Source organism: Pangasianodon hypophthalmus, chromosome 19 (assembly GCF_027358585.1).
Source record: "Pangasianodon hypophthalmus isolate fPanHyp1 chromosome 19, fPanHyp1.pri, whole genome shotgun sequence".
NCBI lineage: Eukaryota > Metazoa > Chordata > Actinopteri > Siluriformes > Pangasiidae > Pangasianodon > Pangasianodon hypophthalmus.
In genome coordinates, this window is record NC_069728.1 from 18693159 (window position 1) to 18708415 (window position 15257).

Below are 15257 nucleotides of genomic sequence, written 5' to 3' on the forward strand. Positions count from 1 at the left end.
ACTGTCATAGGTTTACATAAAAACATACAAACAGTATTAAATGAACTTTATTTAAAGGCCAAAGACAAAACACATAACAGTTATTACAAGCTTGTGTCCATACTATAATACTTAGGAGCAGAAATAAGAAACTCATTACTTAAAGTCAGTGTTCATAGAGCTACAGGAAACCTACATAAGCAGTTAACGAAAACTGACATAAACCTACATAAAGATATAGATGTCAGCTGACATAAAGGCTGCTTTTGTCACAGTTCACGTAACACCTAAGTCAAGCCTTCTAAGTCAATTAAGAAAATGTAAACACAAGTGATAGCTCACAGTGTTATGACATGATCATAGGTGTTCATATCAGTCTTATCAATAGTAGCATTTACTTTACTTAAGGGCCAAAAAGAAACTGGATCATTACAGTGTCATATCATTGTTATAGACATTCAGAAAAATCATATGAGCAAGAATATGAAATGCACTTTACCAAATGCCCACAGGAAATACTCATAACCGTGTTATTACAGTGTAATAATAGTTATAGCTTAAGAATTAATTTTTTGCATGACAATCAATTATTATCCAATATCCACATATCCAAGCTACAAAGTCAGTTGTTATGATGCTCTAATGTATTCTGTCAGCCTGAAAAGTGTCAGAACACTACCTTATGTCAGCATATGTCAGTGACCCAGGTGTTATGTCAGCTGGGCAGAACATTGACATAGGCATCTTTGATAGATGATGCATGTTTGAATAAGGCTTTATAACGGTTTCATTGTTAATAACATCAAAGAACAAAGTAGCCAGTGACATCTGTTTGTGGCCAGTAAGACCACCTTACTTAGGGAAGCTATGACACTTAATTACCATTTTGTGACTCTGACAATCCAGAAGTCCACGAAACTACAAAGTCAGGTGTCATGAAGCTTTAATGTATGGTCAGTCAGCCTGAAATGTGTCATAACACGACGTAATGTCAAGGTACGTCAGATGAGTCAGGTGTTATGTCAACTGGGCATCAAAGTTAACGAATAGAGTTGACATAAACAGTCTTTGAGAGATAATGCCTTGGAATAAGGCTTTATAAATACGTATAAAAATGAATCAATGAAATCTAATTATCGTTACACACAATGACACTTAATTACCATTTTGTGACTGTGACATACCAGATGTCCACTGAGCTACAAAGTCAGTTGTTATGACACTCTAATGTATGAAATCTCAGGCTGAAAACTCATGTTTTATGTCAGTAGGTGGCCTTTGACATGTAATGCCTGTTGTAATAAGGCTTTATAAATGTTTTTCAGTATTAATAACATCAAAGAAACAAAATTACCCCTGACATCTGGTTGTTTGTGAGAAGTAAGACATGATGCCAATGTGCATGTCATTTAGTAAGCTATGACACTTAATTACTATTTAGTGACAATAACATACATGACACTCAACTGTTTAATAAGTCAGCCCAAAACATGTCATAACAGCCTTATGTCAGCGTGTCACTTAACTCAGGTTTAATGTCAACTGGGCATAACAGTATCATAAGCGGTTTTTGATGATTTGATGATGCCTGTTGGAATAAGGCTTTATAAATCTATGACACTTAATTACCAGTTTGTGGTATTACCACTGAGCTGCAAAGTCGGGTGTCATGACGCTCTAATGTACAGCAAGTCAGCCTGAAATGTGTCATAACACAACCTTATGTCAACGTGTGCCATTTGACCCCGGTGTCAGCTGGATATAAAACTGACATACGCGGTCTATGGATGATGCCTGATGGAATAAGGCTTTAGAAATGTTCCAGTGTTAATAACATCATACAAACGTGATGTATGGGGACATGCGTTTGTTGGTGGACGTGCTGTAAGTTTGCTCTGCCGTGACCTCGTTTATTAGCGTTCGTACCGATGTGCGGATAAAAACGGCCCGTTTATTTCAGAATGGTTTACACAATCCCATATAAGGGACGGATCATAAAGGTCTTCCTCTAAACTGTTGTACACAGGTTCATAGCTACGAGAAGATGAACCACTGATCCACATTTCCTCTCTTATCTGTTCCTACAGACCTGATAAGCAGGGCAGAGTGTAAACACAGGACTTCCAGGAGCACCGAGTTCCCTGTTTCAGTCTGTGTGTGTGTGTGTGTGTGTGTGTGTGTGTGTTCAGACAGAAGTCATCTTGAGCTACGTCCAAAGCAGTTCCCTCCTGAGTGGAAATGAAGTGTGTGAGTAACAGGTGTGTGATGCAGTTAAACTAGCGCAAATTAGGAAGTGTGACTAAAAACCTACAGGAAGTAATGAATGTTCAGACGTCTAGAAACTAAAACACACTCACTGTCATGCTGTTATAGTAAAATAATCAACAACAGGGTGGTGTGATGACGCAGAGTTACTGTTCCCACACACGACTTGATTATTGTCCTATAACATAATGTCCTGAAGTGTTTTATTCCTCTTACACCACAGAGATTTGCCAACTACTATATTACTTTTATAATTAATTAAAGAAATACACGTGTTTATAGTTACCTGAAATGTTGCAGAATTGTCGTCCTGTTTTGGTTTCCATAGGAACCAAGCCATTAGTAAGAATAAAAATAAGCTCAGGGTCAAGCCGTGTTTTCATTCGCTGCCACAGCAACAGCAATAAAGTGAAGAAATTCCTGGAAAATACTTGTTTTGAGCAACTGACCGTCTCGATCACTCCCTTTTCTCTCAACGTTACCCAAGCTGCGTGATTAGCCTGGCTAACTTTCAGACTCGGCTCTAACTCTGCTTTCGAAGAAGAAATAAAGTAGATGTGTTTCCTGTGCAAAACCTGGCCTATTTTATTGCTGTGCTTTTGTGCTTTTGTAATTTTGGAGTTCTTCACCATCAACACCTTCAGAGAAAACAAAGTAGTTAATAATATCAGTGTAGCTAACCTCAGGTCATAGCGTCATGTCATCTACCCAGTCATTAAACTTTGACGGGTGAGGCACTGTCACAAGACACTAAAGTGGCAGCACTATAGAGCCATCTTTTATTTATTTTTTTAATAGCAATTTTCACAAGTTTAACGTCACATCATCAGCTAGGAACCAACACTAAATTGACTATAAACACCGGAAATGTAAAGCAAGATTCCCGTATGACAAGACTTCTGTGTTCAGGAAAAGGTTTATAGCAAAAAGGTTTATAAACAGTCGTTCCCTCACCCGCCTCGATCTGTAGCCGTTACTATAGAAACGGTAACGTTAAAATGAAAAGGGCTGCATTCATATACAGTTGTAGCTGCACTATAGTCAGAGCTGCTGTTATAGAAAATTCATCAACAACATCTGACCAATCAGAATCCAGAATTCAAGAGCACTGAGGTATAAATAACTCAGACACACATTTTCATTTAAGCACCTTTATTTAAGGACATAAGTGAACAATGGACTTCCTTTTATAACAAAGGGTCATTTTCTGGAGTGCAAAGTAAACAGAATGTTTTGAAGTAGATGTGTGCGTCGTACAGCTTCGTACGGGAGTGAGCGATGTGTGGAGCTTAGTGAGAGCAATGCGATATGACGCGAACGTGCTACTTGTAACAGTATAGTAAAATTAACGCATGAGAATGTGAACCGGATCTACAGGAACTGTTTTAGCTTAAAGCAGGTGCGCACTGTTGGGCCGCTAACAGTAAAGGCCTGAAGACAGCGAGGCAGGCCCTCTCGATGGAGAACAGGTGAGGGTCGTCGACCCCGGGGCAGCTCTGCCTCATGAACTCGGCCAGGCGGAGCAGGTACTCGACGTTGTAGCCCGTCTTCCCCTTGCACACCGCGATCTGAGCAGCGATCTCGTCCGTACTCGCAGGACCCAGGTAGGTCGGGTTGTCTTCTGTAGCGATGTAAACCAGAGACTGGACGGAGGGCTGGCTCTCGTCACGCGGGATGAACTCGACCATGCGGGTGCCGTAGCCTCCTCGTACCGCTTCGCGTATGTTCAGGTAGGCGAGGCATTCCTCGATCTGGGAGCCGGTCACCTCGAAGGCCACGCCCCAGGTGCACGCCTGCGGAGGAGAGAGAAGCGGCGTTAAAATTATGCACTCAATCAGAACAGTTAAAGAAGCTGTGTGTGTGTTTACGCACATGCTATACGGTGTTGCCAGCTTAGCGACTTTAGAGCTAGATTTGGTGACTTTTTAAAACTTTATATTAAAAAAAAGGCCCTATAGACAAAACTAGTGACCAATCACTGATCCCCACGGCTCCCGGCGACCAATCACTGATCACCACTGTTTATATTGTTCTCTTTTTGGTGGCTTTTACAGTAACAAAACAAAGTTATTCCATCCTACCCCTTTCCCAACTCCTCACTACCACGGCATCATTTTTTCTGCATTCTTCATAGAAATGATACAATTTTTCTCTCTCATATAACATATATATTTAAAAATGATACACTACATATAAATAGTTTGTGCTCGCGCGACCAAAGATGACTTCTTTCTACAAGAGCTACAATTTTCTTTTCTGATAAAACTTCAGAAAACCTTCGGATATGCAAATGACCGTTACGATTCGAGGAATATGCTAATTGACCCGTGACGTCACGCCCCGCACAGCTGGCAACACGTCACACAGTTTTGCTGTAGGAAGAACCGGAAGTTCCACTTACGTCATCCTCCTCCAGGAGCGTCACGACTCTTCCAGGCTGTCACACAAAAAAATTAATTAATTAATTAATTAATTAATAAAAATAAATAACACGAAGCAAAGGAGAATAAAAGTGTATGATTTTAAATACTTAAAAAAATAATAAATAAATAAATAAAAAACCGCTCATCTTACCATTTCGTCACTTCCGCGGTGGAAGGTGTCTCCGTGCCAGAAGCGCCGCTTGTAGCCGCGGATGAAACCGACGTGGCTGCGCTTGTACTTGAAGTCGGGTTTCCACACCAGGGAACCGTAGCCGAAGATCCACAGGCTGCTCTTACCGGCTATGATGTCTTGAGGCTTCATTGTTAAAAATGATTTTAAAAAAAAATAAGCTATGAAACCGTTACAGGAGCGAAACCGGCTAACCCGCTAGCGTTAGCTTCCTCCGGTCCAGGAGCAGAGGTATCGGCTGGCTCACCGCTATACCGCGACCGGTATTGGAGCCCAACTGCTTGGCAGTTGTGAAGATGGAATTGCGCAGATCTGGTTGTTTTGCCTGGTGCATGCCGCCGCATTAGTGTCGCCGCATCATCGCCTTAAAACGCCATGTTAGCCTTTTCGGCTTGGCTCGAGATCAAAAACAAACACTTAAAATCCCGCTTAGCGGGTACTCAGCTAGCCTGCTAGCCTTTTCACCCGTCACTAAAATAAAAAAAAAAATAACTAGAAAGCCAATACTAGCTATCTATATTTAAAAAATATATATTTCTATACTATTAGCTTCCTAGCTCAACAGCAGCAGCGATGCTCTTCACTCGGATGATGAAATGAAGCTCGTCCGCATCCCTTCATATATCCTGTAAGCGCGTTACCATGGTGCTACGTCACCTGCACGCTTCCGCACTCTAAACCAATCACTATCTAGAGGAGGCGGGATTTCAGATCTTTCATCCAATCATCACGTGAACCATTCCTAGTCAAGGCGAACCATACCCCCTCCCTCACGCCCCCGCACACATTCTTGCTCATTCTATTGGTTGAATAGCTGTCAGTCATGTATTTCCTCCACTTCTATTGGTCAATCAGAGCGAATTTGCATGTGATTATCATGGAAACTGGCTGATGCAACGCGAAATGGTCGTTTCAAGCTAACACCACCCCCGAGCACATTTGTTTCTTGGAAAGTGTTGCATCATTCAGGGCTGTGTGTGTTTTCGGAAGGATATGAAGTTAGAAATGTCAAATGATAAAAATATGTAGTAGCTTGTGGTCTAAAAAGGTGTATTTTTTAAAAAGTATACATCCAAAAACAACAACAACAAACAAACAACAAACAACAACAACAACAAGCTGGGTGTAGTCAGCTTTACTCATAACAGTTAGTCAAAAATATAATTTTAGGGAATTATTTATAAATAGTCGTGTGTAAATGTTTTGTAGTCTTATGAAAAACAACAACAACAAAAAAAAAAAACCCAGAAAAAATGTCTCAAGCCACAGGAAAGAAAACAGATAAACTGATAAGCAAAACATCAGTAACACACGATTCCAAGAAACAGTGATTGTTTCAGTGTTAATCGTTGCATAAGATTATAATAATTATTATCTCAGGTCATATATTTAACCCAAATACTTTACAAAGTGGATCAATTAAAGAATTTAAATCTATTTTCGTACACTATCGCAATCAGTGGTCAGATTTTCACATCATTTATCAAAATATCATAATTTCAGGCAATTATTATTTAGAAATATTCGCATTTTATGATTAGAGACATTAGAAAAAAAAAAAAAACACCTTTGCCCTATATTTAAATCATGTCGATGTTGCTTCGGGGGAAAATGACTCGACTTGTGTGGAAACAGGTCTGTCTGACAAAACAACTAAACAAAAAAATAAACACAATGTTCAAACAGAATTCCAAGAAACAGCAATTCATTGCATAAAATCATCATAATTAGTGTCTCCGGTCATGTGGATAATACAGATAAGCACGGATTCTTGAAGTATATGTCTTAAAAATTCATATGAAATGTGTTTTTTTTTTTGGTGTTGTGATAGTCAGTGGACAGATTTTACACAATTGATCATAATTTCATTGAATTATTATTTATGATATGAAGTATATGTGTAGTTCTGCGGTCTGTTTGAGAAAACATACAGAATTCCAGGGCGAATCTTTCAGCGTGAATCATTGCGTCATCGAAGGATGAACTACTGAACGTTATGTTTTATAAACACAATCTGAGTATTCAGTATTGAGATATTTAAAAATGCTGTTCAGATTTTAAATCCATAAACCTCTACATTAAAAATAATACTGTCATTTGTCATATTTATTTAATGGAGTTGGATTCAAGGTATAAAACTAAAGTATGTCTTTATTTATTTATTTTTTTTTGTACGTATTGTTTGTACAGCCACGGATTGGAGAATAAGAGCTCGGTTTTTGCCGGCGGTGTTGTGTTTAACTTTGGCGCTACTCTTCCGAGGATGGATTAAACCCAAGATTCCACCTGGGGGTTGAACGTTGCCTCGTTTTTCAGTAGGATGTGTAGTGCGGGTTTTTTTTTTTTAGGTTTCCAGTCCTGGCCTAGTTTCTTCGTAAGGTGTTTTCCCAACTCTAATTCTTTAATAATGGCTGTAGGATTGGGAAACACTGTGGTCTGACTTCTCAACTCCACTTGGAATAGATCAGATAAGAGCAACAGACACATGACAAATTGAGTCTTATTTTTTGATTCGGCATTTTAAGCCAAACGTAATCAATCTGGTCCCTGAGGAATCCTGGCCAGTCTACTTTTTCTTTCTAGGGTCTGATTACTAACCCACTTTCGCCAGGTAATCCCCGTCGTACAGGCTTCATTACAGTGCTCAGGTGTGTTACGAACCGGAACACGAGAACAATATGGACCCACAGGGGAACCTAGAAGACGGCATTGAGAACCTCTGGCTTAAACTCAGAGGGGGAGAAAAGTAAGACTGCGAAACCGAGAGCCAGCTGCCAATTTGCTGCACCACTGTAAGTCACTGTATCAACTTTAATTCGTCACGGTATTTCCACGAAGCCCAAAGGCTGGAGTAAATCTTAAAGCAGAACCATCCATCATCTCAGACTTGGCTATTGGATTTTGGAAAAATCAAGTCAGCTCTGTGAAAACATGACCTAATAGACTACATTCACCATGAAGTACAGAGACTCATTTCCTGAGTGAGGATTAAAAAAAATTCCAGGGTGCAATTACTGTCACCACCTGGAAGATGAATAATTTCATATAATACCACGCCCGAAGTATTTCTATCCTCTCACACCACAGCAATTTGCCAACAATTAAAATGGTTTATTTGTTAAAAAGGACAAGGACACTATATCCATTTCTAGGTACATTTAATTTTGTGGAATGTCCATGTGTTCCCTCAGCAGACTCTCTTTCTTTTCTCTCTCTTGTCTGGAAGTTAATAGGACAAAAAACCCACTGCTTGCAACGTTACTGAAAAACCGCAGAAAGTATGAACTCATTTGTCCTGAAGAAGTCGGAAAAGTTACAGCTTTACCACTTACTGTTATAAAAACTCCTTCCATAAAAGTTAAATAAACCTCTCCTTACAGAAAACTTCATATCAAAGGTTAAATGTTCTTCTTTGTTAAATAACAACATGTTTTCGTAGTTTGTTTAGTCGTAGTTGGTCAGAAGGTGTTGATTAATTTTCCATAAGAGCAACTCTGACAGTAGTAAATCACAGGTTTATTTTATATTAATGCGTGCGTTTACTACGTCTACTACGTTATCGTTTCTATAGTAACAGCTCATTCACAGGGACGTGTACGGCAGAGGCACCACATAAACCGATTAAAAATCATTGATGAGGTGAAGTTTGCTCTAAGAAGATATTCATCTAATGTTTATGGAAGAAGTCTCCAGTTTCAGCGCTTTGTAACAGATAGTGGTTAAGCTGTAAACGTACATTTTCGGAGTTTACACTTTGCGGTTTCTCAGTAACATGACAAACTGCATTTTTTTGTCTTATTAATTTCACGACTGTTTTGTGACTGGTGTATAACGTGAGTGAGAACAGGAACTAACTTGTTTCGTAGAAGTCCCACAACATTAAACGTAAATGTACATGTGACTATAAAACGCGTGACGTCTCATTTTTTAAATTAAATTGAAAACAATTGTAATTGACAAACACCAAGACATGCTGTGATTGGAAAATAATGAACTTCGGAGCGATAACAGTAACTCTTCATTACACTACTGCATCATTGATTATTTTTCTATAACAGCACGGGACGGTGTGGTTTGTTCCTTAAATATTGCTCAACCGCAAACCCAACACACTTTATCTTACATCAAATATATGATAGAGAGTCATTTCCTGTAGATTGTTTATGTATTAATCAGACCTGTAAATGAACTCGGTGTCCCTTCTGTAAGACTTTGTGATCAGGATATGACCCTCACCACATGGCCACTCTTCAGTATAAAAAAGCAAGAACCTTTCTCCCAGTTCTACCCCGCTATAGGTTTTGGTAAACAACCCCCTCACCCCTCTCCCCTGTTTAACACTTCCTTATGTTTACCCCAGGCTCCTCTTTCCTCTTTAGTTAAAATAGGATTATCTATAAATAGAGGTGCTAGCCGGCATCATACGATCCAGTCCCGTGTAAGCTCCTTAAAAGTCTGCGTGATGCACAGGGCTTTCTCTGGCACGCTGCTGCTGAGCTCCAGGAGCCAAGCCTTTCAAAGAACAGCGCGTTTACTCTCTCCACCCGTAACCTAAAGCTCCGGCATGCAGGAGCGTGACCTTGTGTACACTGTAAACACGGCATGGAAAAAAGCAGCCCTGTCATTTTTCCCTTACTGGATGTTCTGACCTTTTGTTTTTTTAAGTTCTGCATGTATAGAAATAGCAATGTATTCATAGCCGGCTCCTTTTACATTCCAGCTTATTATATTAAAGCAGGTTAGTAACTGTAGTGAAACATGTATACTGTAGTTGTGAAACTGAGGAATGTTAATCAGGACCAGCTTCCTGCTTTGATCAATAAATCATTTCACTTTATATATTATTCCTCTGAGAAACATTTTTTATCCAGAGGCAGAAAACATTAGAAGGAATACTTGGAAAGCACAAAAACTTTCCTGTGTCGGAAAACTTAAGGTTGCAATATGCATTGTTTTGGTAACAAACTACCAGCAAAAGAGCAACATTGCGTTAAAAATAGTTAAAAACTAAGTTCAGTGATAATTTAATGGCTACATAAATAAATTATCACTTAAAAGGAGGGACGAAAATCTAAAAATGTTAATGTTTTACAATTTTAACACTTCCCAATGCTACAACTTTAATGTCATATCAGCTGATCGTGATCAGAATTTAATCTTTGTTATTTTAAAAAAGTTGTAAAGATGTCACAATGCGCACAATATCTCAGAAAAGTGTATTGTGTAATAATTTATCACGACAATAATAATACCTCGTCATATTATATCACACAGCTCTAGTTGCGTTTCACAGGCGTTCCTTCCTTATTATAAGTAACAAAAATTCTCAAATAACACAAACAAGCACTGATAATAGAAATAAAAATTATAGTAATAATGTAAACACAGTAATACACATGATGAGTAATAATAAGCAAGCAAAGCAAAAACCCGTCAAAATCATTTCACTTGTCTATTCTTTTTAAAAAGCTTTTTATAAAACCCAGATGTAGATCTTTTAAAGAAGCACGTACGCAAGTCTTCTTCTGCATTTCTGACGGGTCATTTACGATAACAGCATACCAAACAAAAATGTGTCTCAACAGGCTCTTGAAGGGTTCGAGTCCACAGGTGTTGCTATATATATACATATGTTCATATATTTAAAAATATTGGCACCCTTCTAGAGAATGAACAAAAATAATTGTATAAAATAAACATAACACACAATGAAACAAATTTTCCAGACAATCCTCCGATACAAAATCACTCTCATACAAAACCTCTTTTTAATCTGTTATAAAGTAGTGTTTTCTGTCTATATTTAAAATAAACCCAAATCCTTACAGGTGCTACCATGTGCTTAGTGAAGGCTGAATGTGTGTTTTTTTTAAGGCAATCCATGAAATATTGTCAGAAATCCAACTGGAGGTCAGAGCACATGCAGACAAAAACAAACTAGAATGATTCATATTCACAGTCAGAAAAACAGGCAGAGGTCAAGCCAGGAAATACTACACACACAGAACAGGGACTAGAAAACAAGGCAGTAGGGAAACACACAATAACGTTCGACGAAAATTCAATGAAACAAAGAAACAACTGGGTATACATAGACTAAATAATCTAACACAGAACAGGCGCACACAATAGAGTAAGAAAACAATGACAGGAGAGGGACAGAAACCAAAGCACGAGCACATGACTTTCGTCGCCGTGGGATCTGTGATGTGAAAGGGGGAATCGGCGAACAGGAAGCGGCTCGGCGCTGTTATTCTCGTCAGTAAAGCTTATTATGGGGGTGCCAATAATTTTTTAAATCAGAAATATACACCATATTGTTTCTGCTTGTCTTCATAAAGGGGTGCCAATAATTTTGGAGTTCAGGCTGATGGTTGAATTGGCAAGATGTTAAACTAATCCAGTTGTAGTAATTGGGGTAACTCTTCTAATACAAAATCACACTTTAAAAAAAAAAAAACTTCAATTTTCTCTTAATAATATGTGGCAAAATTATTGGCACACCTAAACATTACTTAACATGAACACAAATAAATAGCGAAGTGAAGGAAGAAGTTCAGAGCTGTTGTTCTCTCCAGCGAGGCTAATTATGGGGTGCCAATAATTTTGAAATCAGCACTAGGAATTTTATACAGCGTCCTCATGTACTCTATTGTCATTTTTTCTTGTTTTCATAAAGGGTGCCAATAATTATGGAGTTCACCCTGACGGCAAAACTTAGACTAAGTTTAATCCAATCCAGTTGCAGTAATTGGAGTAACTCTAACTTTAAAAATAAAAATAAATAAAAATCGTAATACTTCCTCTCATTAAAATTTGGCAAAAAATATTGACACCCTAAAAAATATTTAACAAATGCAAACTATGCGTCATCCTTCAAACTCTGACAGTGTCTCACTGTCTTTAGGTACAAATATGGAGGTCTACAGATAAAATCTCTTCATTGTCTATCATCATGGGGGAAAGTACAGTGCTTTTAGCACAAAAGTCACCTGAACACGTCGAGAACTGGATGTTAAAAATGTAGAGGACTGTGCAAAAGTCTTAGGCACATGCAAAGAAATGCTGTAGAGCAAAGATGCCTTCAAAAATAATGAAATTAAATGTTTCTACATTTTAAAAAATACTATAAAGAGCAGTAAACAGTAATAAATGAAACAAAGTCAATATTTGTTGTGACGATCCTTCACTTTAAATAAAAAAAACAGTATCTGAGGTGCAGTGTGTGCAGTTTTATAAGGAAATGAGCTGGAAGTGTTACTGAGCGTCTTGCAGAAGCAGCCACAGTTCTTCTGGAGACTTTGACTGTCGACTCGCTTCTTATTTCTGCAGCGAAACCCAGCAGCCTTCATTATGTTTTTATCTGAAAAGTGTCTCTTATGGAATCTGCTGCTTTCTTTACTGACATACAAACATTTTTCTGTAACATTTCATTTTGTGCCGGAAAACTAATGTTTGGAATCTAAAATGTTTTTGTACTGAATCAATAATGTAGAAGTCAGAAAATAAAAATCTATAACAAAGTTTGTACTAAAAAAAAATAGGGTGCCAAGACTTTTTCACAGTACTATATATGATGTTAAACATATTGTGAAACACAAGCAGGTCTGTCAAAAGAAAAAAAAAATAATGCAAAAGTGTGAAATATTTAAAATATTTCCCAGGAAGAAGACGCCTGAGGCTGTTTCCACATGGCTCGAAAGGGAGGTGCCCTGACATGTTTGTTTTAGCTCCACAGTTATTTGCACCGTTCAAAAGAAAGAGCAAAAATAAAGTTGTGAAGTTTTAAAATTTTAAATCTAAACCTTTTATAATTTGTCCAAATTAGACGCATGATCATTACCAACCCCTTGGACAGTAAGGAGAACGCTGAAGGATTCAAAGGCGCCAAAGATCAAAAATTCATTTTGTGGGTCGTCGAATGAGTTAATAGACATCATGACCAGGCCTTGTTAGAGCTGCAGCTGGAATTGTGTGTAAAACTGAACATTTTTAATGAGAAAGGTTAAATTTCTCATTTAAAAAAGACAACGAAACGAGGAAGAGATATGGAGATGGATCAGTGATGCCTGGGAACAGCATCAGGAATGTTCCAGAAAAGTCCCAGGATATTTTAATTTAACACTTATTTGCCTCTGCCAGGAGGTTACGATTTGAATGTAGATAGCGCTTTTAACAAGATAATGATCCCAAATCAGCACAGAAATGTTTGCAGCACACAAAATCAGCGTTTTATGACAAACTTCTCAGTCTCCGGATTTGAACAATGTTTAAAAAACAAAACAAACAAACAAAAAAAAAAACCCTGTGGTCTGAATTGAATACAGGAAGTTGAGATATTGCGCATGGACGAGAGTCTACAGCGTGTCCCAGAAGTCTCCATACATTAACATTTAAATTAACACTGATTTACAAAACTCTCTACATGATTGCCATTTCTCTGTAAACACACACAGAGTCGTCTTTCCCAACTTTGGCTCCCTGTTTGGCAACGGTGTTGTGTGTGTAATGAGCTCACCACGTTTCCTGTTAAAGTCCATCACAACCTTGCATCAGGTCTCCGATCCAGCCATGAACATGATTTCAATACGTCCTTGTTTTGTCAAAGGAATTCTTAAAGGCTATCTGAAAAAAAAAAAAAATATATATATATATATATATATATATATATATATATATATATATATATATATATATATATATATAAAATATAAACTTTTGGGAATATAAATTTTTGAGACTTTTGGGACACACTGTAGATGTGTCTCCAACCTTGTTGGGCGTTATAAGAAGAGTCTCATTGCTGCTATTCTCTTCAGAGGATGAAAACAATGTTTTAGAGAAAAAAAAACGTTTAAATAATAAATCTCTAGAGTATGTGTACTTAGTGATTTTTGCTCATTTTCAAGAAGGGTGCCAATATTTCTTGTTATTCCTGACATTAATATTAAGTTGTTTTCGATTAGACCGTAGTACGTATAGTATTCAATAGAAATTTTTTTTCTATGTTCGTGATGAGTGAGTTATCTGGTTTAACAGTGACGCTCATAAAAACATCTCATCAACAAACACCAGAGGAACTTTAGTGAACGCCCTTTTACTGTCAAGCAAAAAGAGCTGAAATATTTCCTCCCGGGCTGAATAGATATTAAAATACGCATGATGACAGCTAAGACATTGTGTATTTTGATATGTGACTAACTGTCTACAGAACCTGTGTTTAACAGCTATGTGGTAATTACAGGTATTTTTTAAAATTATGTTAGCAATGTATGTTACAAATACCAGGTTTGTACAGCAGGAACTTTGTTCCACATTCCAGTAATTACTCAGAAATTACTAGGTAATTAAACACTACAAGTTGAATCTGAAAAAATAAAATTTTCTGTACTTTATTTTCAGTAGTAAGTTCTACCAAACTCAATAAAAACATACACTCACACTCACCTGATCATCACACACACACACACACACACACACGTGGTTCTTCCCCCAAAACAATGGCCATAAAGTTGAAAGCACACAAATGTAAAGTATTTTACTGTTAAAATGTACAGCACTGAGAATGCATCCTGCGACGTTTTTATCTTCACAGTGTTCAGTAAGTTAGTTTTTGAAGCTAATTAGCCAGAAATGACTCAAATGCACTTTTTAATGTGTTGCTGTTTTACTCGTAAAGTAAACTAAAATAATATCAACTATCAAGCAGTTTTGTTTCGTGCATAACAAACAGTTCACGTTAACTTCAGTAGGGTCCAAAAATAGACAAATGAGACCACATTCAAAATTAAAATTGGAAGAAAACAGAAGGCTTTAGAATTTTGAAATATTTAAAACAAAAAAAAAGTAAATGTACAATATCTTGAATATGCACTCACTGACCAATTTATTAGGAACCTCTGTACATCTGTTCATTCATACAAATATCTGATAAGCCTGATCATGAGGCAGCAGCTCAGTGCGTAAATGCAAGTAGGCGTGGATCAAGAGCGTCAGTTAATATCAAGATCAAACAGACTGGGGAAAAGTGATCTCAGTGACACTAGAGCATGTTGTTGGGAAAAAAACACAAAAACTACAAAAAAAAAACCCCACCCAGTATGCAGTCGTTCTCTGAGTGATTAATCACCTTATTAATGACAGAGGTCAAAGGAGAATGGACAGATATGTTGAAACTGACAGGAAGTGTACGTTAACTCGAATAATCACACTTTACATCAGTTGTGAACAGAAAAGCATCTCCGAATGCACAGCGTTACCCCAGTTTTAGAATGGCGTTCCTAATAATTTGGTCGTTGAGTGTATAGCGCTATTTCTAGATTCCTATATAAATGTAAGCAGATGTGTGATATTGATTTTCCTCGTGTCTAATCTCTTCTATTGAAGCACATGTTCAGACA

The 15257-nt window shown here is 37.7% G+C and overlaps 1 protein-coding gene across 1 annotated transcript; it reads right to left on the reverse strand.

Annotated features, from left to right (window-relative positions):
• Positions 1–3379: 3379 nt before the first annotated feature.
• Positions 3380–5460, reverse strand: chac1 (ChaC, cation transport regulator homolog 1 (E. coli)). The gene is made up of 3 exons (XM_026948099.3): positions 4819–5460; positions 4646–4681; positions 3380–4037 (listed from the first exon to the last, which is right to left on the reverse strand). Exons 1-3 carry the CDS (start codon positions 4987–4989, stop codon positions 3630–3632), a joined length of 615 nt encoding a protein of 204 aa, XP_026803900.1. The 5' UTR covers positions 4990–5460; the 3' UTR covers positions 3380–3629.
• Between the last annotated feature and the right edge of the window lie 9797 nt (positions 5461–15257).

Coding starts and splice junctions, on each gene's coding strand:
- chac1 (XM_026948099.3), bottom strand. CDS start 4,989: ATGAAGCCTCAAGACATCATAGCCGGTAAGAGCAGCCTGTGGATCTTC. Junction 4,682..4,818: donor ACCGCGGAAGTGACGAAATG/GTAAGATGAGCG, acceptor TTTGTGTGACAG/CCTGGAAGAGTCGTGACGCT. Junction 4,038..4,645: donor CGCTCCTGGAGGAGGATGAC/GTAAGTGGAACT, acceptor TCTCCTCCGCAG/GCGTGCACCTGGGGCGTGGC.